General features: G+C 53.7%; 7 protein-coding genes across 7 annotated transcripts; 3 read left to right on the top strand and 4 right to left on the bottom strand.

Moving 5' to 3' along the window:
- Positions 1 to 1,555: 1,555 nt before the first annotated feature.
- On the top strand, positions 1,556 to 3,460 carry M406DRAFT_348355 (cytochrome P450; the record flags this gene model as incomplete). The annotated part of the gene is made up of 6 exons (XM_040922381.1): positions 1,556 to 1,775; positions 1,850 to 1,978; positions 2,057 to 2,247; positions 2,345 to 2,410; positions 2,465 to 3,164; positions 3,273 to 3,460. The coding sequence occupies 6 exons, from the start codon at positions 1,556 to 1,558 to the stop codon at positions 3,449 to 3,451; spliced, it is 1,485 nt and encodes a 494-aa protein (XP_040771941.1). The 3' UTR covers positions 3,452 to 3,460.
- Positions 3,461 to 4,074: 614 nt separating this feature from the next.
- On the bottom strand, positions 4,075 to 4,784 carry M406DRAFT_334581 (uncharacterized protein; the record flags this gene model as incomplete). Its single annotated transcript, XM_040920956.1, has 3 exons — positions 4,075 to 4,158; positions 4,229 to 4,454; positions 4,522 to 4,784. 3 exons carry the CDS (start codon positions 4,782 to 4,784, stop codon positions 4,075 to 4,077), a joined length of 573 nt encoding a protein of 190 aa, XP_040771940.1.
- A 1,087-nt stretch (positions 4,785 to 5,871) lies between these two features.
- On the top strand, positions 5,872 to 7,073 carry M406DRAFT_296470 (Aldo/keto reductase; the record flags this gene model as incomplete). Its single annotated transcript, XM_040919251.1, has 2 exons — positions 5,872 to 6,052; positions 6,138 to 7,073. 2 exons carry the CDS (start codon positions 5,872 to 5,874, stop codon positions 6,923 to 6,925), a joined length of 969 nt encoding a protein of 322 aa, XP_040771939.1. The 3' UTR covers positions 6,926 to 7,073.
- Positions 7,074 to 7,212: 139 nt separating this feature from the next.
- On the bottom strand, positions 7,213 to 7,844 carry M406DRAFT_343103 (uncharacterized protein; the record flags this gene model as incomplete). Its single annotated transcript, XM_040921839.1, has 2 exons — positions 7,213 to 7,529; positions 7,619 to 7,844. The coding sequence occupies 2 exons, from the start codon at positions 7,842 to 7,844 to the stop codon at positions 7,213 to 7,215; spliced, it is 543 nt and encodes a 180-aa protein (XP_040771938.1).
- Positions 7,845 to 10,268: 2,424 nt separating this feature from the next.
- M406DRAFT_358414 (uncharacterized protein) lies at positions 10,269 to 11,277 on the bottom strand (the record flags this gene model as incomplete). The annotated part of the gene is made up of 3 exons (XM_040923886.1): positions 11,075 to 11,277; positions 10,976 to 10,984; positions 10,269 to 10,869 (listed from the first exon to the last, which is right to left on the bottom strand). Coding segments are annotated over exons 1-3 (762 nt in total), but the record flags the coding sequence as incomplete, so codon positions are not given.
- A 2,712-nt stretch (positions 11,278 to 13,989) lies between these two features.
- On the top strand, positions 13,990 to 14,818 carry M406DRAFT_358412 (uncharacterized protein). The gene has a single exon (XM_040923885.1). The coding sequence runs from the start codon at positions 14,313 to 14,315 to the stop codon at positions 14,550 to 14,552; it is 240 nt and encodes a 79-aa protein (XP_040771936.1). The 5' UTR covers positions 13,990 to 14,312; the 3' UTR covers positions 14,553 to 14,818.
- A 1,422-nt stretch (positions 14,819 to 16,240) lies between these two features.
- M406DRAFT_223154 (uncharacterized protein) lies at positions 16,241 to 17,207 on the bottom strand (the record flags this gene model as incomplete). Its single annotated transcript, XM_040915639.1, has 4 exons — positions 16,241 to 16,429; positions 16,493 to 16,561; positions 16,681 to 16,988; positions 17,066 to 17,207. Coding segments are annotated over 4 exons (708 nt in total), but the record flags the coding sequence as incomplete, so codon positions are not given.
- Between the last annotated feature and the right edge of the window lie 1,986 nt (positions 17,208 to 19,193).

The raw sequence follows: 19,193 nt of genomic DNA, 5'->3' as shown, positions 1-19,193 counted from the left end.
TCTATTACATAGACGGCCGTTTTCGTAAGCTTAATACGTTCTAGATGGCATACCTACGTATTGAACAAGGGTCCTTGCAGTGTGTTGATGATTTTGACTTTAGCTAGAATATGATTACGTTATGAAACGGCCGTTCTGAGTAGAAGCATTGTGGCGTCGAGGTGCATGACGAGGATGTCCTAGAGCGCATTGACCTTAATAATAGTGAAGCCATAACGACCTGTCTACAGACTAATTCGCGCTGGGTCCTGCTTCCATCCAGTCTGAATGCCTTCCCACGGTCACTAATTGCGCTATTGTGCAAGCTTTACTTACTCAACCACTAGGGCTTCCTTTCTTTATCAACATCTAGGATCACTCGTCTAAGACGTGAGCTAGGACTTTCAATTTCAGGGCTCGCGAATCGACTCTGTATTTACGGCCGGCTTACTCAGATTGAATGCTCGTAAGGTCCAACGGAGATAGACAATTATGGCAAAGATGGATAAAAAGACTGATGGGATGAATCCAAACAACAAAATTCGAATGAAGATATGAAAGAGAGACAATAGAAGTACATCTAGTGGGCGAGGAATATCTTGTATGGTCATGCCCTCGGAGATCAATAGCCGTAGGCAGTCGAGGATCTCTTCCGGATCCTTTGTGGTCCTCGACGAATTCGGCCGAGAATTGGGTCAAGTGCTCTATTCATAGCTCCATGGAGCATCTAATTCGAATCCTCTGTCCGGTCAAGGTGTCTCATATTTTTGCCACTCTTCACCACCAATTAGCGTGCCACCTACCTAGATACCTTGTACCGTCGTGCCCAATATGCGGTTATCCGAAGATTGATTCCGGGGCCGAATTGGCATCCGCGAGCAAACAGCGCACAACGTATTTCTGGTAGTTGTTTCGTCATGTCTGAGTTCCTTTCTAAGGGGAACCTCGGAACCCCACTAGAACGTGTATCAGAGTGGATATCACTGAACGAACGACGATGAAGACAATTGGTGGCCGCGGGACCTTGCGCGTGCACCGTTGTGGATGTACCACAGTAACTTCCAGTCACCCCCAAGCGTTAGCCATACCAGGCATGTGCAATCAAATCAGACGAAATGGTCTGGTGCACATTGCGCGAATCTGACAAAATGACGCACCAGCGGCCCAAACATAGATGTTCTCCAAAAACCACCTCGCGCGTTCGGGTAATGTGGTCGGCGCCGGCACGGAGTTCTGGGTCGTAGCGAAGTGCTGAGAAACCAAAGCACGCCCAACAGCAACGAGATATGGGCATACAGTGTGGACGAAGGAAGAAAGCAGTGCCTTTTGTCGCGTTTGGAAAATTATCGGGACAATCGGTCGTCGGTGCCTTGAGTTAGCCCGCTACGATGGTCTGGTTTCAAACCGTATGCAATTACAGCTTCACGGAAGCAAACACTGTGGGAATTGCATCCGTTACATTGACCACAGGTAGCATATAAAGCACACAAGATTTCCGCGCTCTCCTTTTGGCGCCCAAGATGCTGGACACAAGTTTTATCATCCACTGCTCCAGTATTGAGACTTCCGACGCAGAATGGCAGACATCCTTTTCACTAGTATTAGCGAGCAAAATCGCTACCTGGCCCTCGGCATCCTCGGCCTGGCTGTGCTGGCATATGTGTACAGTGCCTTCTCCACGCCCCTGGCCAAAGTACCGGGGCCTTGGTACTCCCTTTTCACAGGCCAGGTCCTCAAGTACTACGGCGTTGCAGGAAAAAGAGCCAAATATGTTCACGATTTGCATGAAAAATATGGTCAGCCTTACACACTTTACACCACTGTTAGTGTTTGCTTGCGGGTTTGACTAATAAAAGCTTACTTGATCCAGGCCCAATCGTTCGAGTTGGCCCGGAGGAGGTTGACGTGGCGGACGTTGCTTCAGTCAAGGAGATTCACACCGTGAAGGCGACGTATACCAAATCACCCAAGTTCTACAGTGCACTCAAGGCCCCGGGCGGTGCATCAGGTACATTACTATCAAATACGCACTCCGCTTTGCAATGACTCTTGCTGATAATGACGGATACTCTTGCAGAAAATGTCTTCAATACGGTAGACATTCAGTACCACCGCCAACACCGTAAGCTTCTATCCGGCGGGTTTTCCGATGCGTCCCTGCAGAGTTTCCACCCAATCGTGGAGGGCCGAGTCAACCTGGCCATCGAGCGCATGGCGAGGGAAATGGAGACCCGTGGCGTGGCCGATGTGTTCAAGTGGTGGCTATTTGTTAGTCCAAACCAAGAGTCTTTCAGACCTCAACGCCCCGCCCGCCCGTCACCACATGCATTTTCGATATAGATTGCTGATAATTTGAGTTGTACAGATGGCTACCGATGTCATTGGCGAGCTCACTTTTGGTCAATCCTTTAGAATGCTAGAGCATGGAGAGGTGCGATCTCAAAATCCCAAGGCATCCAGTAGGCGCTGATACTGACAGAAGTAGAAAAATGAATACAGTCGGAACCTCGAGAAGATCGCCGTTACAGGAGCTAAGCGAAGCGCATTCCCCTTCTTAGCAAAACTCGCTTTTTACGGCGTGCCTATCCCAGGTTTTGGCGAGAACACTCAAGTCCTCAAGAACAACATCAAGTTTGCCACTCAGTTGTTGCAGCAGTACCAGAGCCTAGTTGAGCAAGACCCGAATGTACCCGTACCAAGCCTCTTCAAGAGGCTATTCAAGGAAGAGGAGGAGGCTTCTATGTCGTTCAACGAGATCCTGGCCGAGGCACAAGTTTACATTATCGCGGGGAGTGACACGACCGCGCTCACCCTGACCTACCTCGTGTGGCGCGTCTGCGGCCTCCCGGAGGTCAGAGAGAAGCTTGTGAAGGAGCTCCAGCAGCTTCCCGTGGACTATCACGACAAAGACCTGCAACACCTTCCGTATCTCAACCAGGTTATCGAGGAGAGTCTGCGGCTGCATGCCCCTGCACCATCTGCTCTCCCTCGGGTGGTTCCTCCAGGAGGTGCCACACTCAGCGGCCACTACCTCCCTGGCGGGTCCATTGTGTGCACCCAAGCCTGGACTCTTCACAGGGATCCTGAGGTTTTTCCTGATCCCGAAAAATTCGATCCTTCTCGGTGGGTTAATCCTACGAAGGAGATGAAGGATCTCTCGATGCCGTTTGGCGGTGGTTCCAGGAGTAAGTGACTCTCTGTCTTTTTGCCCCAGATATGACAGACACACACACACACACAAACATAATGCTTCTTCGTGAAAATTGCTGATACTGACGACTGGAAAACAAAAGTCTGCCTTGGTCTTCATCTTGCCCGTCTGGAGCTACGTCTGGCCACAGCGCGCTTTTTCCGCGCGTTTCCCAACGCAGAAAGGTCGACTCGAGAGGGCATGACCGACGACGACATGCAGCAAATGTTGTACTTCTTGGCTCCTCCAAAGGGCAAGAGATGCCTGATCGAATGCTCCTGATCAGATTAGAAATATCACGGCAACAGATAACAGTAACGAAGTGCTTGGAATTTCACGGGTTTCGGCATTGCATGATGCCTCCATAGCTGCATCTGGGTAAGCGCATATCATCATGGGTACATAAAGTGAGAATGGTATGGCATTGATGGCAGGAGATTGCAGATTGCAGCATGTAAACAATGCGTATTAGGATTGAGAGCAGAAATGTACAGTAAATGTTATCAAGAAGCTCACATCCAGAAGTGCGTGACTCACCATCTGTGTCCACGATTCGTGTGGTTTTAACACTTTACTAGAGGCGCATATTTACCATCATATATTACCCTCTAATCCGACGCAGGAAAACGCAAGACAAACGGACGGCCAGATGAAATTACATCAGGTTTCATGGCACGCAACTAATGCTTGAAAAAAAAATGTAATCAGATATAACTTTCTAGGTAATGTTGCCCATTAGAAAGACTCTTCTCTCGTCTTTCGGCCCCATTCACCAAGCCAGCGGCGTCCACTTGTCAGTCATAGGTGATCTTGTCGCCTTTCTCTCCACTTCTCAACAAATGTCCACCCAAAAACAAGTACACATGGCCATTGATCAGTGGCAGGATGTGTCACCCATCCATTCATTAGTTGAACCTTTGGTTGATGACCAGACAGGCAATGGGATCCTTGTTCTTCGTATATGCGTTGATATAGATATGGTACATTCCCTGCGGCTCTATCAGTCTCATAACCAATAAACGGCTGTAAAGCCTGGAGAAGCGATGGGCAGAGCCTTACCCGAGGGATGAATCTGTCGGGGATGTGCCATGATCTGTCAAACCCCAGGTCGCCCACTGGGATCGGACACGTGGTCCCAGTGTATTTCAATAGTTCGCAGAGAGAATATTTGCGGCGCACGACGGGGACCGGTAAGACTGAGTACTTGACCTTGATGTCCATCATGGCGCCGTCTTCAACCAGCTGACGGAGCCGGCCAGATACTGTGACGTTGAAGTCCGAGTTTCTGGTACCACCCCACGAGTATTAGTGAACTGTTTGTGATGGTGGAAGTTTTTGTGCGCATCAATTACCTGTGGAGTACCTGAGGCGACGTGTTGATGAAGTTGAACTCTGCTATATCATTCTGGCCAGTATTCTTGCAGTGGTAGATGCTCGCATTTCCAGCCACACGGTCTCCTGGTGCTTTCGAGAACAGCATCGATGTCGCATTGCCGATGGCTTCCGAGAATGAATCCCAGGTTGTCATCTTCCCATGTTGGTCTACGGGTGAACTCCAAGTCAACCCCATGAGGAGCGTCCAGACGATGGCAACAGCAGGAGCAAGGAGCTTCATTTTCTATTGACTTTGAGCAAGTACTCGTGCAGCAGTAGAGCAATGGAGCGCGGAGACAGAGAATGTGCTCCACAGGGAAAATCTGATAGACGTCTGATGAGAAACTATAGGTGTAGGTGACGAGCTGTGAATGTGATCGTGTTGCAGGTTGGATGGCTGGCAGCAAAACAAGGATAATGTCAAGCGATGTTGGCAGAGAACGAATGTTTGTTTTCTGATCAAACACTTCGTCAAGATGCTCCTGCTCACATTAGCAGACAGGCCTTTCTGGTCTTGAGGTAGCAGTGGCTACTCGAGTGATTGTTCTCGGAAGGCTCACCGGGCATCTGTCATCAAGTCGTCGCTGCCTATTGGACCAGAACAGAACTTGCCTTCCATGATTAGTTCTAGGACTGATGTGATTACATTCTGGCCTATTTGGTGTCACGAGGCAAATGAGCACATTTAGACACATGTCTTCTTGCTGGCATCGCTAAAGGCGTGACTTCTTTGTGAAGTCATGAACCCGCTCGTGCGTGTTCGAAGACTGATGACGATGAGAATTACATTCACTATTGATCAATTACTGAGGTGCTCGGAACCCACAGCAGACCCGATGCCTTAAAACCAGCCCTTTCACTTCCCCTGATCTTTTTCCTTTGGTTTTCTTTTGCGAAGTCCACCCCTGAAGCAGCTGTGTCCGCCTGGGCGACAATGGACAGACAGGCTATGTCTGCAGTATCTGCACTCATGCCAGAACTATCCGCCGGCATCTCGAAAGGAGAACGGAGTTCGAGCCCTCAAAGGACAAGAGACTTTTGAGAGGCGGGAGAAATGCATGCTGAAGCTATCCACAGCAGCACCGCTGCACCCCCTGCAGATAGGAGGATGTTGATGCCGGTCGCCGGGGCAGCCGGCACCGGTGTATGAGCAGTGGAGATGCGGGATGATGCCATCGATGGCAGGGGAACTGTTTGAAAGGAGGGGAGAAAGTTGTGTGGCAATAAAGTAATTGATTTACACCAAAGCTCTCGGTGTGAATCTTTTTGAGTGCTTCACACTCAGGATAACTTTGCCACCTGACAAATTGATCATAGCCAGAATCACAATGGCTCTCAGGACGTCTCTCGTCATTGTCGGAGGTCTCTTCGCGACATGCACCGCCGCGCTCGAAGACATCCCGTCTCTGGGCCTGGGAACATGGCTTTCCGATCGAGACAAGGTCCCTCACGCCGTTGAGTTCGGCCTCCAGAACGGCTACGATCACATTGATGCCGCCTGGATCTACCGTAAGTCTTGTGCCGCTTGCCCTCCTCTTTCTCCCGCGCGCTGCCGTTTTTTGAAAGCAATCATCCAACTCAATCATCACGCTAGGAAACGAGGACCAGACCGGCAAGGGCATCGCAGCCGCCGCTCTTCCCCGTGACGACATCTGGGTGACCTCCAAGCTCTGGAACTCGCACCACAGACAAGGCGAGGCCGAGAGCGCCATCCGTGAGACCCTCGACCGCCTCGGCCTCGACCAGCTGGACCTGTACCTGGTGCACTGGCCCGTGGCGTTCGTGCCCGACAGCACCAAACTCGACACCACGACCACCCTCCTCAACACGTGGCGCACGCTGGAAGGCTTTGTCCGCGCCAACCTGACGCGGCACATTGGCGTGTCCAACTTTGCGCGCGCCGACGTGGAGGCCATCCTGGCGGCGTGCGACATCTGCCCGTACGCCCACGAGTTCGAGACGCACCCGTACCTCCAGCAGCAGGACTTTGTCGACTACCACGCCGACGTCGGCGTCAAGGTCATCGCGTACTCGCCCTTTGGCAACACGAACCCCATCTACGACGGCCGCAAAAACCTCGATCCCTTGCTCAAGGACCCCTTCTGGACCGACCTGGCCGCCAAGAAGAACGCCACACCCGCACAGGTCGTGCTGGCCTGGGGGATCCAGCGCGGCACTATCGTCATCCCCAAGAGCACCTCGGAGGAGCACCTTGCCGAGAATGTGGCGGCGCGGACCATCACCTTCACCGACGAGGAGATGGAGGCGATTGCTGGGCAGGACAAGAAGGCTCGGTTTAGTAATCCCAGCAAGAACTGGGGGGTGAAGCTGTTTGCCGACCTGGATGATCATATTGACCTGGAAGGTGTTGACGAGCTGTAGGCGGTGACATATTGAGGTTCTCTTTGTGGATATTCTAGCTTCTACAGATTGGGAAACGAGCTTCTTCTGAGAAAACACTCGGGATGAACAGGAGTAGTTTGTGTTCAATATAGCATATGCGGCCGTAAATTCATTACTGCTTTACCCAAGAGAGTGGTCATCCGTGTGTCAACAACGCACGTTCCAACCTCTGTATGAACAACCCTAGCCCCTCCCAAGTCGAACCTTGATTCTTCTTGCACTATTGTCCATCCAAATATCCAATACTTCTTTTCGGTACTTCTTTCTCACCCACATCCATCAGACCCAAGACCGGTATGCCTGCCCTCCCCTTCCTGCTGAAACTGTCGAAACAACCTGAGCTGCAGCTTCTGCACCATATCCACCACCCGCCTGGTCTGCGTCTCGTCCCCAAAAAACCCAAAGTCCTTCTGGATCTGCCTCTCTAGTTCCCGCTGCACCCGCTGTGGGAGGCTGCGGCTCAGGTACTGTTCGTAGTCGGAAGGACTGCAGAACCAAGCGTCGCCATCCGGGGAATCATTGAATTTTGTGAAGAGGGAAGTTTCGGTTGCGTTGCGGGGATCGGTTTGGTCATCTTCATAAACTATCAGGCAGGAGATGGGATTAGCAAGATGACACGAGGAGAGGGAGGGTGGGAGCGGAACCAGTGTTGAACTGTCAGGCTTGACTTACAAGGCGTGGGCAGCGAGTCCAAGCCCGAATCTGGAAAGAGCACCATGTACACCTCGTTCCACCTCTGCTCCTCGGTGGTGTTGGGCGGCACCCGCTTTTTCACCCGCAGAGCCTCCTCCTGGGACGGCATCATGGTGCCTTCCGGGAACGCATCCGTCCTGGTTTCGCAAGGGACGTCGGCCCGCTGGTGCGCCAGGAGATCTGCCGCGCTCTTGCAGCGCTTCATGCAGCGACTGCAAGTGTGTTTGCCGATGGTGTGACAGCGGTACAGATGTTCTCTGTTTGCAGCAGATGGATTAGCATAGAAATCCTAAAGATTCAGTTTTTATAAGTAATAGAATCGTGGAAACCTACTTCACTCGATGCACCGTAGGCCAACCCGGCCCGCAACAAGTCCGTTTCTGCCGGAACTCGCCTGGGTTGTTCTTGTAATACGGACAAGCAAACCTCTTCTCAGGCTTCTTGTTCCCCTTCCCACCCGCCTCGACGACAGGCGACTCGACCATTGAAGAAGAAGAGCCGCTCGTTGTCGTCTGCGGCGAGTGCTCACTTGGGCTCGTCGTGGACATCTTGGGCGAGACGCGCCTGTCGTGCTCGTCCGTAATGTCCTCGACGACTCTTTTCCTCTTCCTCTCTACTGCCCCACCGGCTGTTGGGCTCATGCTCGTGTTTGTACTGTGGTTGTTATTCCACGCCACGGGCGCGGTGTAGTTCCAACCGCTCAGCAGGTCTGCACAACTCAGGCTCGCGTACGAGGGGCCGCCCACCGGCATGATAGGCGCTGTGTTCCACTGGCCCAAGGTGGCGACATCATCCAGCGTGGAAAAGTGCCATGCGCTAGGCGCCGCGGTTATTGGTGCTGCTCCAGTGGCTGCTACATCCTCAGTGACGATCGTATTGCTGAAGGTTGCGCCGCTAAAGTCATCCAGGCTGCCGGACCCCGACAAGACAGCGAGGTCGCTGCTGTTGCTGGTCGGGCTGGCGGCGGCGACGTCCCAGGGAGTCTTGACGACGGGGTTAGGTAGACAGTAGGCGTCGCTCTCCAGACACTTGCGGGTGAGCTGGTTTAGGTGATCGGCGACCTCGGCACCGGAAGCACGGGTGAGAAAGGCGTTTTCGACGATAAACATGCGGTTGGTGATGTAGTCGAGGAAGTCCCGGATGAACTGGGAAGCGTTCTTGTGGCGGTACAGGTCGTTGATCCACTAAAAGACATCGTCAGTCCGTGGAAACTCCGGCAGGTAGAGTCAAGGTGAATAATCGATTGATGTTCGAGAGAATGAGAAGGTCATGGGGGTAAAGTTTTGGGAATGGGCCACTACAAGGAGGTAGAGGGAACGGTGAAATGAAGAAGAACAGTAATAAGAAGAGACTCTCAAGGAAATAGCAAAGTGACTCACAGCCAAGACAGACTCCTTCAGGGTAGCGCCAACTCCACCAGTTTGGCTCGCATCGATAAATGTCTCGAAATACTCATCCGACAACTTGCCAGCCGCCGTCCTCGTCGTCCTCCGCCTCGCGAACTCGGTCAGGCCGCTGGGACCCAATAGGAACCAAGTCACGAACTCCAGATATGTACAACCCAGACCCCAGACATCCCAGGAACGCGACACGGGCCTCAGCTTCGTATCGTACTCAGGCGGCCTGTATGCGACCGTGATCTGTTTGAGTGGATCGGGGTTGGACGACGGGTCGAAGAATTCACCACCTCCGAAATCACCGATACTCATGACGCACTCGTCAGCCACCGACGACGGGCTGCCGCTGCGCGAGTTGCGATCCTGATAGGGGCTCGAGCTGTTGCTGTTGCTGTCGCTGCTGCTGTTGTCCTTAGATATGTACGGTAGACCCATGGCCAGCGCCTTCTTCTGCTGGCCCTTGCTGAAGATGAAGATGTTCTCAGGCTTGATATCACCGTGAAGACCAAACTTGTTCATGGCCATGCGCTGCTTGTCACTGGGCCCGTCACCCGGATTTTGCATCCAGCTCTCGGCACCAGCGTGTACAGATTTCAAGGCAGAGGCGATACTGGCACACTGACTCGCCAGCCACCGCATCTCCTCCTTACCCGCCTGCGGCTTCGGCGTGGACTGCCACAGCCTACGCAGATCGCCGTCGGCCCAGGGGAAGACCAGATGGTAGTAGCCCTTGTACTTGTACGTGGCAAGCAGGGAGAGAAGGTTGGGATGCTCTGCGTTGTGCAGGCGCAGCAGGTTGCGCACCTCGCGGCGGAAGGCCTCGTCGTCCTTGGACTTGAGCCTCTTGATGGCGAAGTAAGGATTGTTGGGCACTAGCGCGTTGACGTTCTGGAACTTGTGGTGAGCCTCGTGAATCTTGACCTTCCAGACCTCCGAGTTACCGCCCTTATAGTGATCATGCTTCTTGTTCTGCCACGACTCGATGTAAGGAAGCACGGTCGCCTCCTCCAGGTCAAGAAACTCGCCCTCATGTTGTTCCGAGATCTCCCAGAACACAGGGCTGCACACGCGCCACTGGAGCCGCTCGTACGCGTCTATATCGGCCTGTGACCAGCCGCTGAAGCAACGCAGCTGTGTCCCCAGGGCATCCCTCCTGCGGAGCTGGAATAGCGGCTCTCCGGCTGCTGGGGCGCTGGCCACCTTGACCCTGACTAGCGGCCTATCGTTGTCGACCAGCCCCTCGGAGGCGAAGTCGATGATCTTGTGTGGTATGTCTAGCAAGACGAGGATGGCAAATGTCCGCAATAGACCGATCTGAAGTGGACTGTCTTTGCGGCGGAGGTCCTTGACCGTGACCTGCGTGGCAAGCTGCCGCAGCTCCTGGGTCGACATGGCGGGGAAGTGCTTGCGGAGTTCTGTTGTGACGTTCTGATGGGACAGGATGGCCCTCAGAGAGTCTTCAGGGATGAAGAGCTGGCCACCGTCACCTCGGACCATGGCATTGCTCAGCCGATCCTTCAGTGCCGAGAAGTCACTATCCGCGGTAGTAGGAATAGACCATGTCGACACATCAAAGGCATTGCTCATCGGTACAGCGGACTGTTGTAATTCTGGCACCATCGAGCTCATCTGTGTGCTGGCAAAGTCAAAGGACTCGATGCCCGCTGCTGATGCCTCGGTCATGTGTCGAGTGCTGTCCTGCGTCTGGTGGTGTGATAGGCCAGTGCTACAGGAGTCGAACGGTCCCAAGAAGAGATTTTCATCGTTGAAGTCGAACGAGTCAAGGGTGTTGACTGTATCTTGTGTGGTATAAAAGTGGTTTAGAGAAGCAGTCTGCAATGGTCAGTCAGTCACTTTGTTTTGGTGTTCTTCGTGGTTCAATGGTGTTAGGGCCTTGTTGAAGAATCCTAGCAACGGATGACTCCTTCAGTACACTTACCGAATCGTGCTGTGAGCATTGTTAGTATAATTAACTGTTTGGATAATACTGTATTGTACTCAAATGATGAGTAGGAACTGGGTCGTACGACATGCATACCCAAAAGTGATCCAGCTCAGACTCAACTGAAGAGGTTGACGTCCATCGTGACTCCACCACGGCCTTGGGCGTCTTTCCTTCAATGCCTCCTCCGGTAAGCGGCGGCACTGCACCAGCGAGGGCTTCGTCGAGGTCCATCTCAGGGGCCGTCATGGTGATTGAAAAAAGTTGTTCTCTCCCCTCGGTCAGTAAATGAAATATTCCGAGCACAATTGAGCATTAACAACGTTTCGCAGCAACAAAGAATAAATCAAAACTTCCGAAAAAGATAACAGTAGTCAACGTAAGTGAAAAGGCAAGGTCCTTCCATATCAATCAATCTCACGCCCAGTCATACCCGCACCTTCCAGCCAAGCCCCTGCTCCCACGCTGACGAACCAGAATCTTCCATGTGGGGAAACCACAACCCGTCTTCCTGCGCATTCGCGCACTGAGGGTCTGTCTCCAAAAGGCGCAGACGCTTTTCCGCCCTTGCTAGGCCGCGGAGGGCATGGTGGCGTAGGCTGGGGCGCGCCTGTGCAGATCTTTGCATCCTTGGCACAGCCCACTCATTGTTGGTTACTTTGGTTGTGGGAGTGAGGAGAAAAGAGTCTGGGGGTTATCGTGCGCAAGTGCGCACAGCGCAGCATGTCAGATTATGCATGGACGGCGGTGGGCAGAATCTGGGTTGGGTTGGGTAACGTCGCCTTCGAGCTGCGTGTGACCTGCAGGAAGTAGTAAGCACCACAGCACATTACTTGACGTCTTGACGCTTGATAGTACTTCTGTGAGAGAAAAAGAGAGTAGAGAGAGAAACCCGTCCTGTATAGGTGTCATGCTCATTTCAAGTATTCATAGGTATGTGGTATCCGAGAGGTGACATTTAGTTTACTTACGCAACCGCGTCACTAAGGTTCGCAAGATTCTTCTCCACGTTGTTGAATTGAACTTCGTGATGAGGTGATCCGCAGGACAACGACGTTCAGGGGCAGCAACCAATGTTCAGTTCACACACACGTACGCACGCACAACCCTTACAACGCCTCTGAATCGAGCCTGTCAAAGACGGTATGTGCTGGTTTTGCACAAATGCAACCAAGGCATAGATTATGTGTTCCAAAAAACTCAGAGAAACCACTACCACCTTTGGGAATTTTTTGGTATCCTTCAACCCACTCGCTCCGCATCAGCTAGCTTGCCTGCTCCTTCTTGCGTCTTTCACAACCGCAGGGGTATCATAATTTGGCCTTTCACCTCGCCCGCGCGCATTCCATTCGGATCGGGGCTTTCCCACCGCTGTCTCGTCCAGTCACCAAGGGGTAGGAGTCCAGCAGTAGCGCATTTCCCTCCCCCTCTCGTGACTTGTTGCTCCAACGTCTGGCGTATTCCGTCGGTTTTTTTGGGTGTCTGTCTATCCGCCGCCGGTTGAACGAGCGGCGGAAAAAGGCTATCCACCTATCCGAGTCAAGGAGAATCTTGAAAGGGAGGTTGGATGAAGAAGTTTTTTTTCTTTTCTTTCTTTTCAAGAGAATGATGACAGGGGAAAAATTGATCGAAGAAGACTTAAGAAACAAAATAACATGTGATACGTCGTGACTCGTGCTGTCGGCTTAGAACTTTGTGTGAGAGGCCAAAGCCAGGCCTCTGCGACGGATGGAAGAATGATTCGAATAGTATCAAGAGAACAAGAACTGGGACCGAAGAGGAATAGAGGATGAGTATTGAGAATTTCGACTAATTCAGGTACACGACGACGGCGGGCCAGGAAAACAAGCTTGTAGGTCAAGAAGAAACAAGCCAGTCTGCTTGTGCCCGAGCCGGGGCCCTGTTCTGCCGCCCTTCTCTACAGAGCTTAGGGAATGATTCGGACCCCCCTCAGGTCTGGAGAAGTCCGAGAACGATCCCTGCGCGCTGTGCATCCTCTGTACCCTATGCAGCAGGTGCAATAGGGGCGGCGACGGGGGGAGGAACGGCGCTCAGGTCGGCTTCCGCAGGGATAGGCTCAGCGTCGGTCTGCTTGTTGGGACAGTCCCTTGCGATATGACCAGGCTGGTTGCAGGTATAGCAAGCCTTGCCGGCGGTGCTGAGAGGACCTCCGCCGGGGGCCTGGCATTCCTTGGAGATGTGGCCCAGCTTTCCGCACGCGTAGCATTTCATAGCCTGCGCCTGACAGTCACGGGCGAAGTGGTTAGGACCACCGCACTTGTAGCAAGTGGGACGAGGGCCGCCGGTGAAGCCGCCGCGGGGGAATCCGCCAAGGCCGCCTCGGCCGGGGTGGGTACCACGGCCGAAAGCAGCGGCACGAGGCTGCTGGCACTCACGCTGCAAAGCAAGTCAGCACGCCTGAACACCTGACCTGGAAGGATACGGGGGCTTCTCTCTTACGGCCAAGTGACCCATCTGATTGCAGTTGTAGCAACGGCCGTTGGGGCCAGAGCCGGTCAACCTCAGAGTCGGGCAGTCGGCCTGGACGTGACCCAGTCCCTGGCAGTGATAGCACTGCTTCGCATCCGTAGTACGAGGGAGAGGGCACTGGTTCGACTCGTGTCCCGGCTGCTTGCCTGATGACGACGATCACGACAACGGTCAGAGACTTTTCCCGAAAAGGACATGTATAGGTTTCTTTTTTTTCTGTTCGATACTTACAGTTGTAGCAGAGGCGCTCAGACGAAGAGCAAACTTCGGCGTAATGGCCGACATTGCCACACTTGTAGCAAGCACGACGTGAGAGAGACATCTTGTTGTCGTAAATTGTCTGCCCAGAGCTAGCGTTAGCAAACAGATAGCTCAGTTGTTTTTGCTCCTCAAATGGACTCCTCAATGCACACTGGTCCATATTCGTGGGGTATCGGCGATGGTATTTTCGTGTAACATCTGGGCTGGTTCAGGATAATCCGAGGGCGGCGGCGCTGCTGCAGGAGGCGCAAGTGCTATACGACGCCTTCAAGGGAAGGATCAGCCGGAAGGCTGCTGCCGCTTCAGGTGTGACGACAGAGGCACAGCAAATCAGCGCCTCGCGGGCGGGCAATGGTAGCACCTCTGTCGCATCAAACCGCGGGCGGGCGGCACAGGGATGCAGCTGGCTGGTCACATTTATGGCCTGGACCTTGTTGCACCGTAGCATGCATATTGTTTGTGTAACAACCGGCGATCAGTGTGCAGCCTCGGTATTTGCTAGTGTGGTCCCTGCTCCTTTGCGTTGCTTTTTTTCATCTCGCATGCGCCTCGATCGCTGTGACCATCCCGAGGAGCCCTGCTGATGTGGTACTTTCGGCGTTCGAAAGAGCTGGCCTTGTTCACGACGACGACGAGGACGGAGGACGACGACGAGAACTCTGCTGGCGCGCAGGTCTGGTCGGTGTGGGGCCAACGTCGAGGTGATTATGGGCGCATCCATGATGACAAAGGTTCGAGCTCCTGTGGCGCGATCGTCTTGGGGGCGCTGCGCAGTGGTTGCGGTCATCCCCGGATGAATAAGAGCCACCGCGGTCCTCTCTAACCTGACGTATCGCGAGTTGTACGCCACGGGGATACGCGCCAGCCTCTGTTCTGGTCTGTATGAGGGAAGAGTCCTCCCATGTGACGATATGTTGCTTGCTGGTTTCGCAGATAATCCTCGGAAGTGTGCTTGCCCAACAGCTGCTCTTGTCCGGGTTTATCGGGAATGTTTGCGCTCGACGGGTGGTGTGAGGAAGTCCGGCACCAGCCAGACGAAACCCCGCAGATGACCATGAAAGCAGAGAGGAGTGCATTTGAAGTTGGAGGATGGAACGTGCAAAGAGGAAGTAGTACGGGTAGAAGGAAAAGGAATAGAGATCAAATGGTTAGAGTTAAGACATACCGCAGTGCAGTGCTAGGTTGTGCTGTTGCGTGCGCAAAGCTTGCCAGAAAACAACAAAGGCTGGGGAGAAAAATTTCTGTCCAGCTGACCTCGACTTCGACTTCTTTGTTTCCTTCTTCGACTGCTTCTGCCGTTGACTCTTATCAACCTTGTACCTGTCCGACGACCACTTCCGAACGTCTCCTACCACAACCAAGAAAGAAAAAAAGAAAAGACCCAAGAAAGGACTTCCAGAGGAGAAGGATGATCTGAAGGGATGTGGTACTCGAAGAAGAGGGAGGAGAGAGTCGAGAGGAAGGCGATGGGGAGATGGCCAGTGCCCAGTAATAGCAAGCAAGGCCCTGTCTAGCCCACTAGACCTTGGCGCCTCCTCCAGGAAATGCTCAGGTAGGGGTCAGGACCCGTCCCTGTCACTGCAACAGTCCGTACAGTAGTAACGTGCTTAGTTAGGCAAGTAGGGCGGGATGCGCTATTCTGACCTGCCATGCATTGTGAGAGGACGCACGGCTCCTGCAGGGAGTTGCTCTTGCTGCGGGTGCTAACTCTGTCAGGAGGGGAGTGCCCTGTTATGGTGGGGGTCCCACTCAGCCACCCTTGCACACCTTGGTTGCTGGTGACCAGTGAATGCAAAGGCAGTCTTGCGCCTATCTTAGTGTCAGTAGCGTGGTGTGTAGTACCATAAAACCCACCCACCATGCCATGCAGAGCACCACGTGTGCACTTCCTACACGATGCTACTCCACACACTGATTGGAGGCTCATTGCTCAATATACTGTGAATACGGAGGGCAAAAGCTCATCAGGAATGCACTTGCTCGCAGAGCTCGAGAATAGATTCAAACCATGAGGGATCTACAATTTGATACCAAGCCTTCTTCATGGTGGCTGCCAATATTGTCCCAGGCTTTAAGGATCACAAAGGACAGGCATAAGCTTCCTGACACCGAAGAGTGGTGAAAATGACCAGGAGAAATTCCAGTGACGGTGTTTGTGCCTTGGTTTTTTCCCTCTCTCTCTTTTTTCAGGAGAAAATGTTCTCCAGCTGGTCTCAATGTTTTCTCTCTCTCATATGGGTACAGTACGCCTCATGTATCCTACAGAATAAAGACAAGACAGCTTGGCCCTTTCCACCTCTCCCGACGCCCCGATCCTTTCAGCCACAGGCATCAAAGATCCAGGTTTCACATTCCAGTATCGAGAAAACGAAAGCATCTTCTTCCATAATGAGCAACAACAGCAGATGATATCTTCTTTCCATGTCCTAAACACCAAAGCTAGAGAAATGCAACCTCTCAAACCCCTTTCCTATTCATACATGCCCACGCACAGAATACACATCACCTATTCGGCGGGGTGGCAATTCTTCCCATCTCTGACGGATGCACAGGTAGTGGCGATGGCATAGGAACGACTTCAACGTTTGACAACGGAGCAATGGACCGCGGCCGTGCCTCGACGACGTAGCTCACACCATCCTCGGACGCGTACGAGGGCGGGCGGGGTCCGGTGCGCGACCGTGTGGACGAGGAGCCGCCCTCCTCTCCGCTCGAGGACTCCGAGCTCGCCTCCCCGGTCTCGTCTTCATCGGTCGCCTGCACCTCCTCGTCGATCGTGGATGCCGTGGTTTCAGTGTTGCGCTGCCAGTAGATGCGGTTTGGGTCGACACGCTGAGGGGAAGAGAGAAAATTCGTGGTTAGCACAGAGGTCCATTGTAATCTTCACCTAGTCATACTGTCTTGACGATTTGTGGGGCGGCAAGAGCCAAAAATCCCATCTGGAAACTTACCACGCTCTCCCTCCAGAGTCCATAGGCCGGCGGGTTCGTCTTAGTCGCCTCGCTCTCGATGCCAGCAGCCTCCTCGTCGCGCGCGAGCACCACGCGGATTGGCTGTCGAGGTATCGCGTAGCCGCCAGGGCCATACATCTGCGGGAGCCTGCTGCGTCGGCGTTCTTCGACGGGTTTCGGCCGGAAGATTTGTAGGCAGAGGCGGATGAGCCCCTGGAAGAAGAAGATGGCGGAGAACAGGATGATGAGGATGAGCAGGACGGAGAATTCGTTGTTGCTGATGTTTCTGGTAGCGAACAGGGCGAGATCTGCAAGGAAAAAAGAAACATGCCAGTCAGCATCCAGCAGATAAACACCCACGGCTTAGGGATTGTGTTGTACTCACAGACGGTCAAGAGAAGCACCAAGAACATGCCCGACACGAAACACTGCAGGATCTGCGACCGAATCTTGCGACTCTTGATCCACGGGAAGCAGAACAGGAAGTGCTTCGGGTGCGGCCTGTTGCTCGACTCCTCGTCCCCATCCTCGATATCCCTGAGCCGCCTCTGCCTCCTGCGCCGCCTCCTCTCCTCTCGCTCCTCGGTCGTCTCGCCCTCGCGCCGATGCCGCCTTGTGCGATCGCTGCCGCTGCGCTGCCGCCTCCGCCGCCCGTCTGCCGCCATCTCGGCCAATTGCGTCTCAGCTGGGTCCGCTGCCGTGAAATTGCCCCGGGCCTGCCGGTCGCCGGCAGCATACAGCTCGTCGGCCTCATCGCTACCGAGTCGGCTCGTGGACGCCTGTGGTCGGATAAGTGCTCGTGAGGGTTCAGCCACCGCCAGGGAGGGAATCGGTGGCGTGTGCGGTCGACAGGCAGGCGACTGTGGTTCCCTCTGCGGTGCTCTCCTCTCCATGACGGGCCTCGACGTGGGTGGGCCGTTGGAACCCCGCGTCCACGTCCGCTGGAGCCCAGGAAGGTGCAGCCGCGTGCTCGGGAGATCAAGCACAACGCTGTATCGGTCTGGCAGCCCGGACTCTCGTCGTTCCTCCCTGTCCAGGTCGTCGTAATCATCGTCCGAGTAGACACTGCTGCTCGCTTGCTCCACGGTCGGGACGGTATTGGACCTCGACGTTCGCGCAGTGGGGGCGGCCCCCGGCCAGTCGGTGCCAGCTGCGCTCGTTGCATCGGTGGCGTTGGAGAAGCGAAACCTGGAGGGCATGCTTGACATGCGTCTGGGTAGCAGACGGGAAAGGCCGCTGCCGGACTGTTCTGTCATCTCAGGTGCGACCGCCGGCTCTCGTGGGGAGAGAGGTTGGGTCTCAAGATCGTCTGCTTGGCTGCTGACTGCCGAAGCAGGGTCCAGCCGACGAAGAACCACGCGACTGAACATCTTGCTTGGGATTATCTGCTTGTTCTTGGGGCGATATGTGGCGGCAACAATGTTTATGGGTGGTGGGTGGTTGGTGGGTGGATGGACGATCCGAAATGTGGTCACTGCTGGGATCCCGTCCAATTCATGACTTCCTGTGGATTTTTGGTGTTATTTGACGCCGTGAAGGAAGACTATACTGGCGAAGCAGCGTGTGTGACTCAGGCTCTCAAAAGAGTTCTCGGTAACAAGAAGGTGAGGTCCGTCAGGGTCAAATATCTCCTGTACCACCACGTCAAAGCACGCCTGGGCGTATCGAGGAAATTGTGGTTGAGTCTCGTCGTAGTCGTGAACGCCAAGCGAAGGACCAGTTGGTCACACCCCGCAACGGTAATATTGCGATGATAGAAAACGCGGATGCGATGTTGTATAGACTTGGCGACTCGAATATGCCCCTCCTCGGTTGTGTGTAAGTCAAGAGAGGCTGATGTCTCGAGGAAAAACAATAGGATTCGGGTCAGAACGTGAGCCGCGGACCTCCAAGAGGCCGTCGGTGTCGTGTCGACTTGGTCCGATTGTTCCGGGCGAACAAACTCCGTAAAAATGGTTATTACGACAATAATATGCAAGGGAAAGAACACCGGTAATGGGGGTACCGTATGGTTAATGAAATAAAAACGGGGTCCAAGAGCTGAGTTCGATAAATGAAGGGGCTGGTGGCTGATCACCCATACACGACGGCCGAGTACTATGGTATGTTTCCCTCTGTGGGTTTTTTTCCCTTTATTTCTCTCAAATTCCCCGACCCGACGTCAGAGCGACATGGACGTGAGTCAATAGAGTTAAATGATGATAAGAAGAAAAGAAGTGTTGGCTCACAGAGCCTGTCTCAAATAAGAAAAGAAGTATCGGCAACAAGCGAGAGAACGGGTCGTCGATGGCCAACGAAGTGGTTCCTGGCAAGACAACAACAGGAGGACTAGCGATGCAGGAAGCGAGGACGGACGAATTAGAGGACCTTGATACTGGAAGAAAAAGAGAACTCCAGGGAGCGGGACGATCAGAGAGGATTGGCGATCCACATGGCTGTTGTTTGCCCCAGTCCGGGAGGAGATGAAAGTTCTTGGTGGGCTGTCCTGTCCACGTCGTCTGAAAGGTCGTGGA

The sequence above is a fragment of the Cryphonectria parasitica genome (genome assembly GCF_011745365.1).
Source record: "Cryphonectria parasitica EP155 unplaced genomic scaffold M406scaffold_9, whole genome shotgun sequence".
NCBI classification, from domain to species: Eukaryota; Fungi; Ascomycota; class Sordariomycetes; order Diaporthales; family Cryphonectriaceae; genus Cryphonectria; species Cryphonectria parasitica.
Note: the sequence above shows the minus strand (reverse complement) of the source record. Positions and strands in the feature narration are given on the sequence as shown.

Excerpts from the sequence above, each read along its gene's own strand:
- M406DRAFT_358412 (XM_040923885.1), top strand. The coding sequence starts at position 14,313 with ATGTGGTACTTTCGGCGTTCGAAAGAGCTGGCCTTGTTCACGACGACG.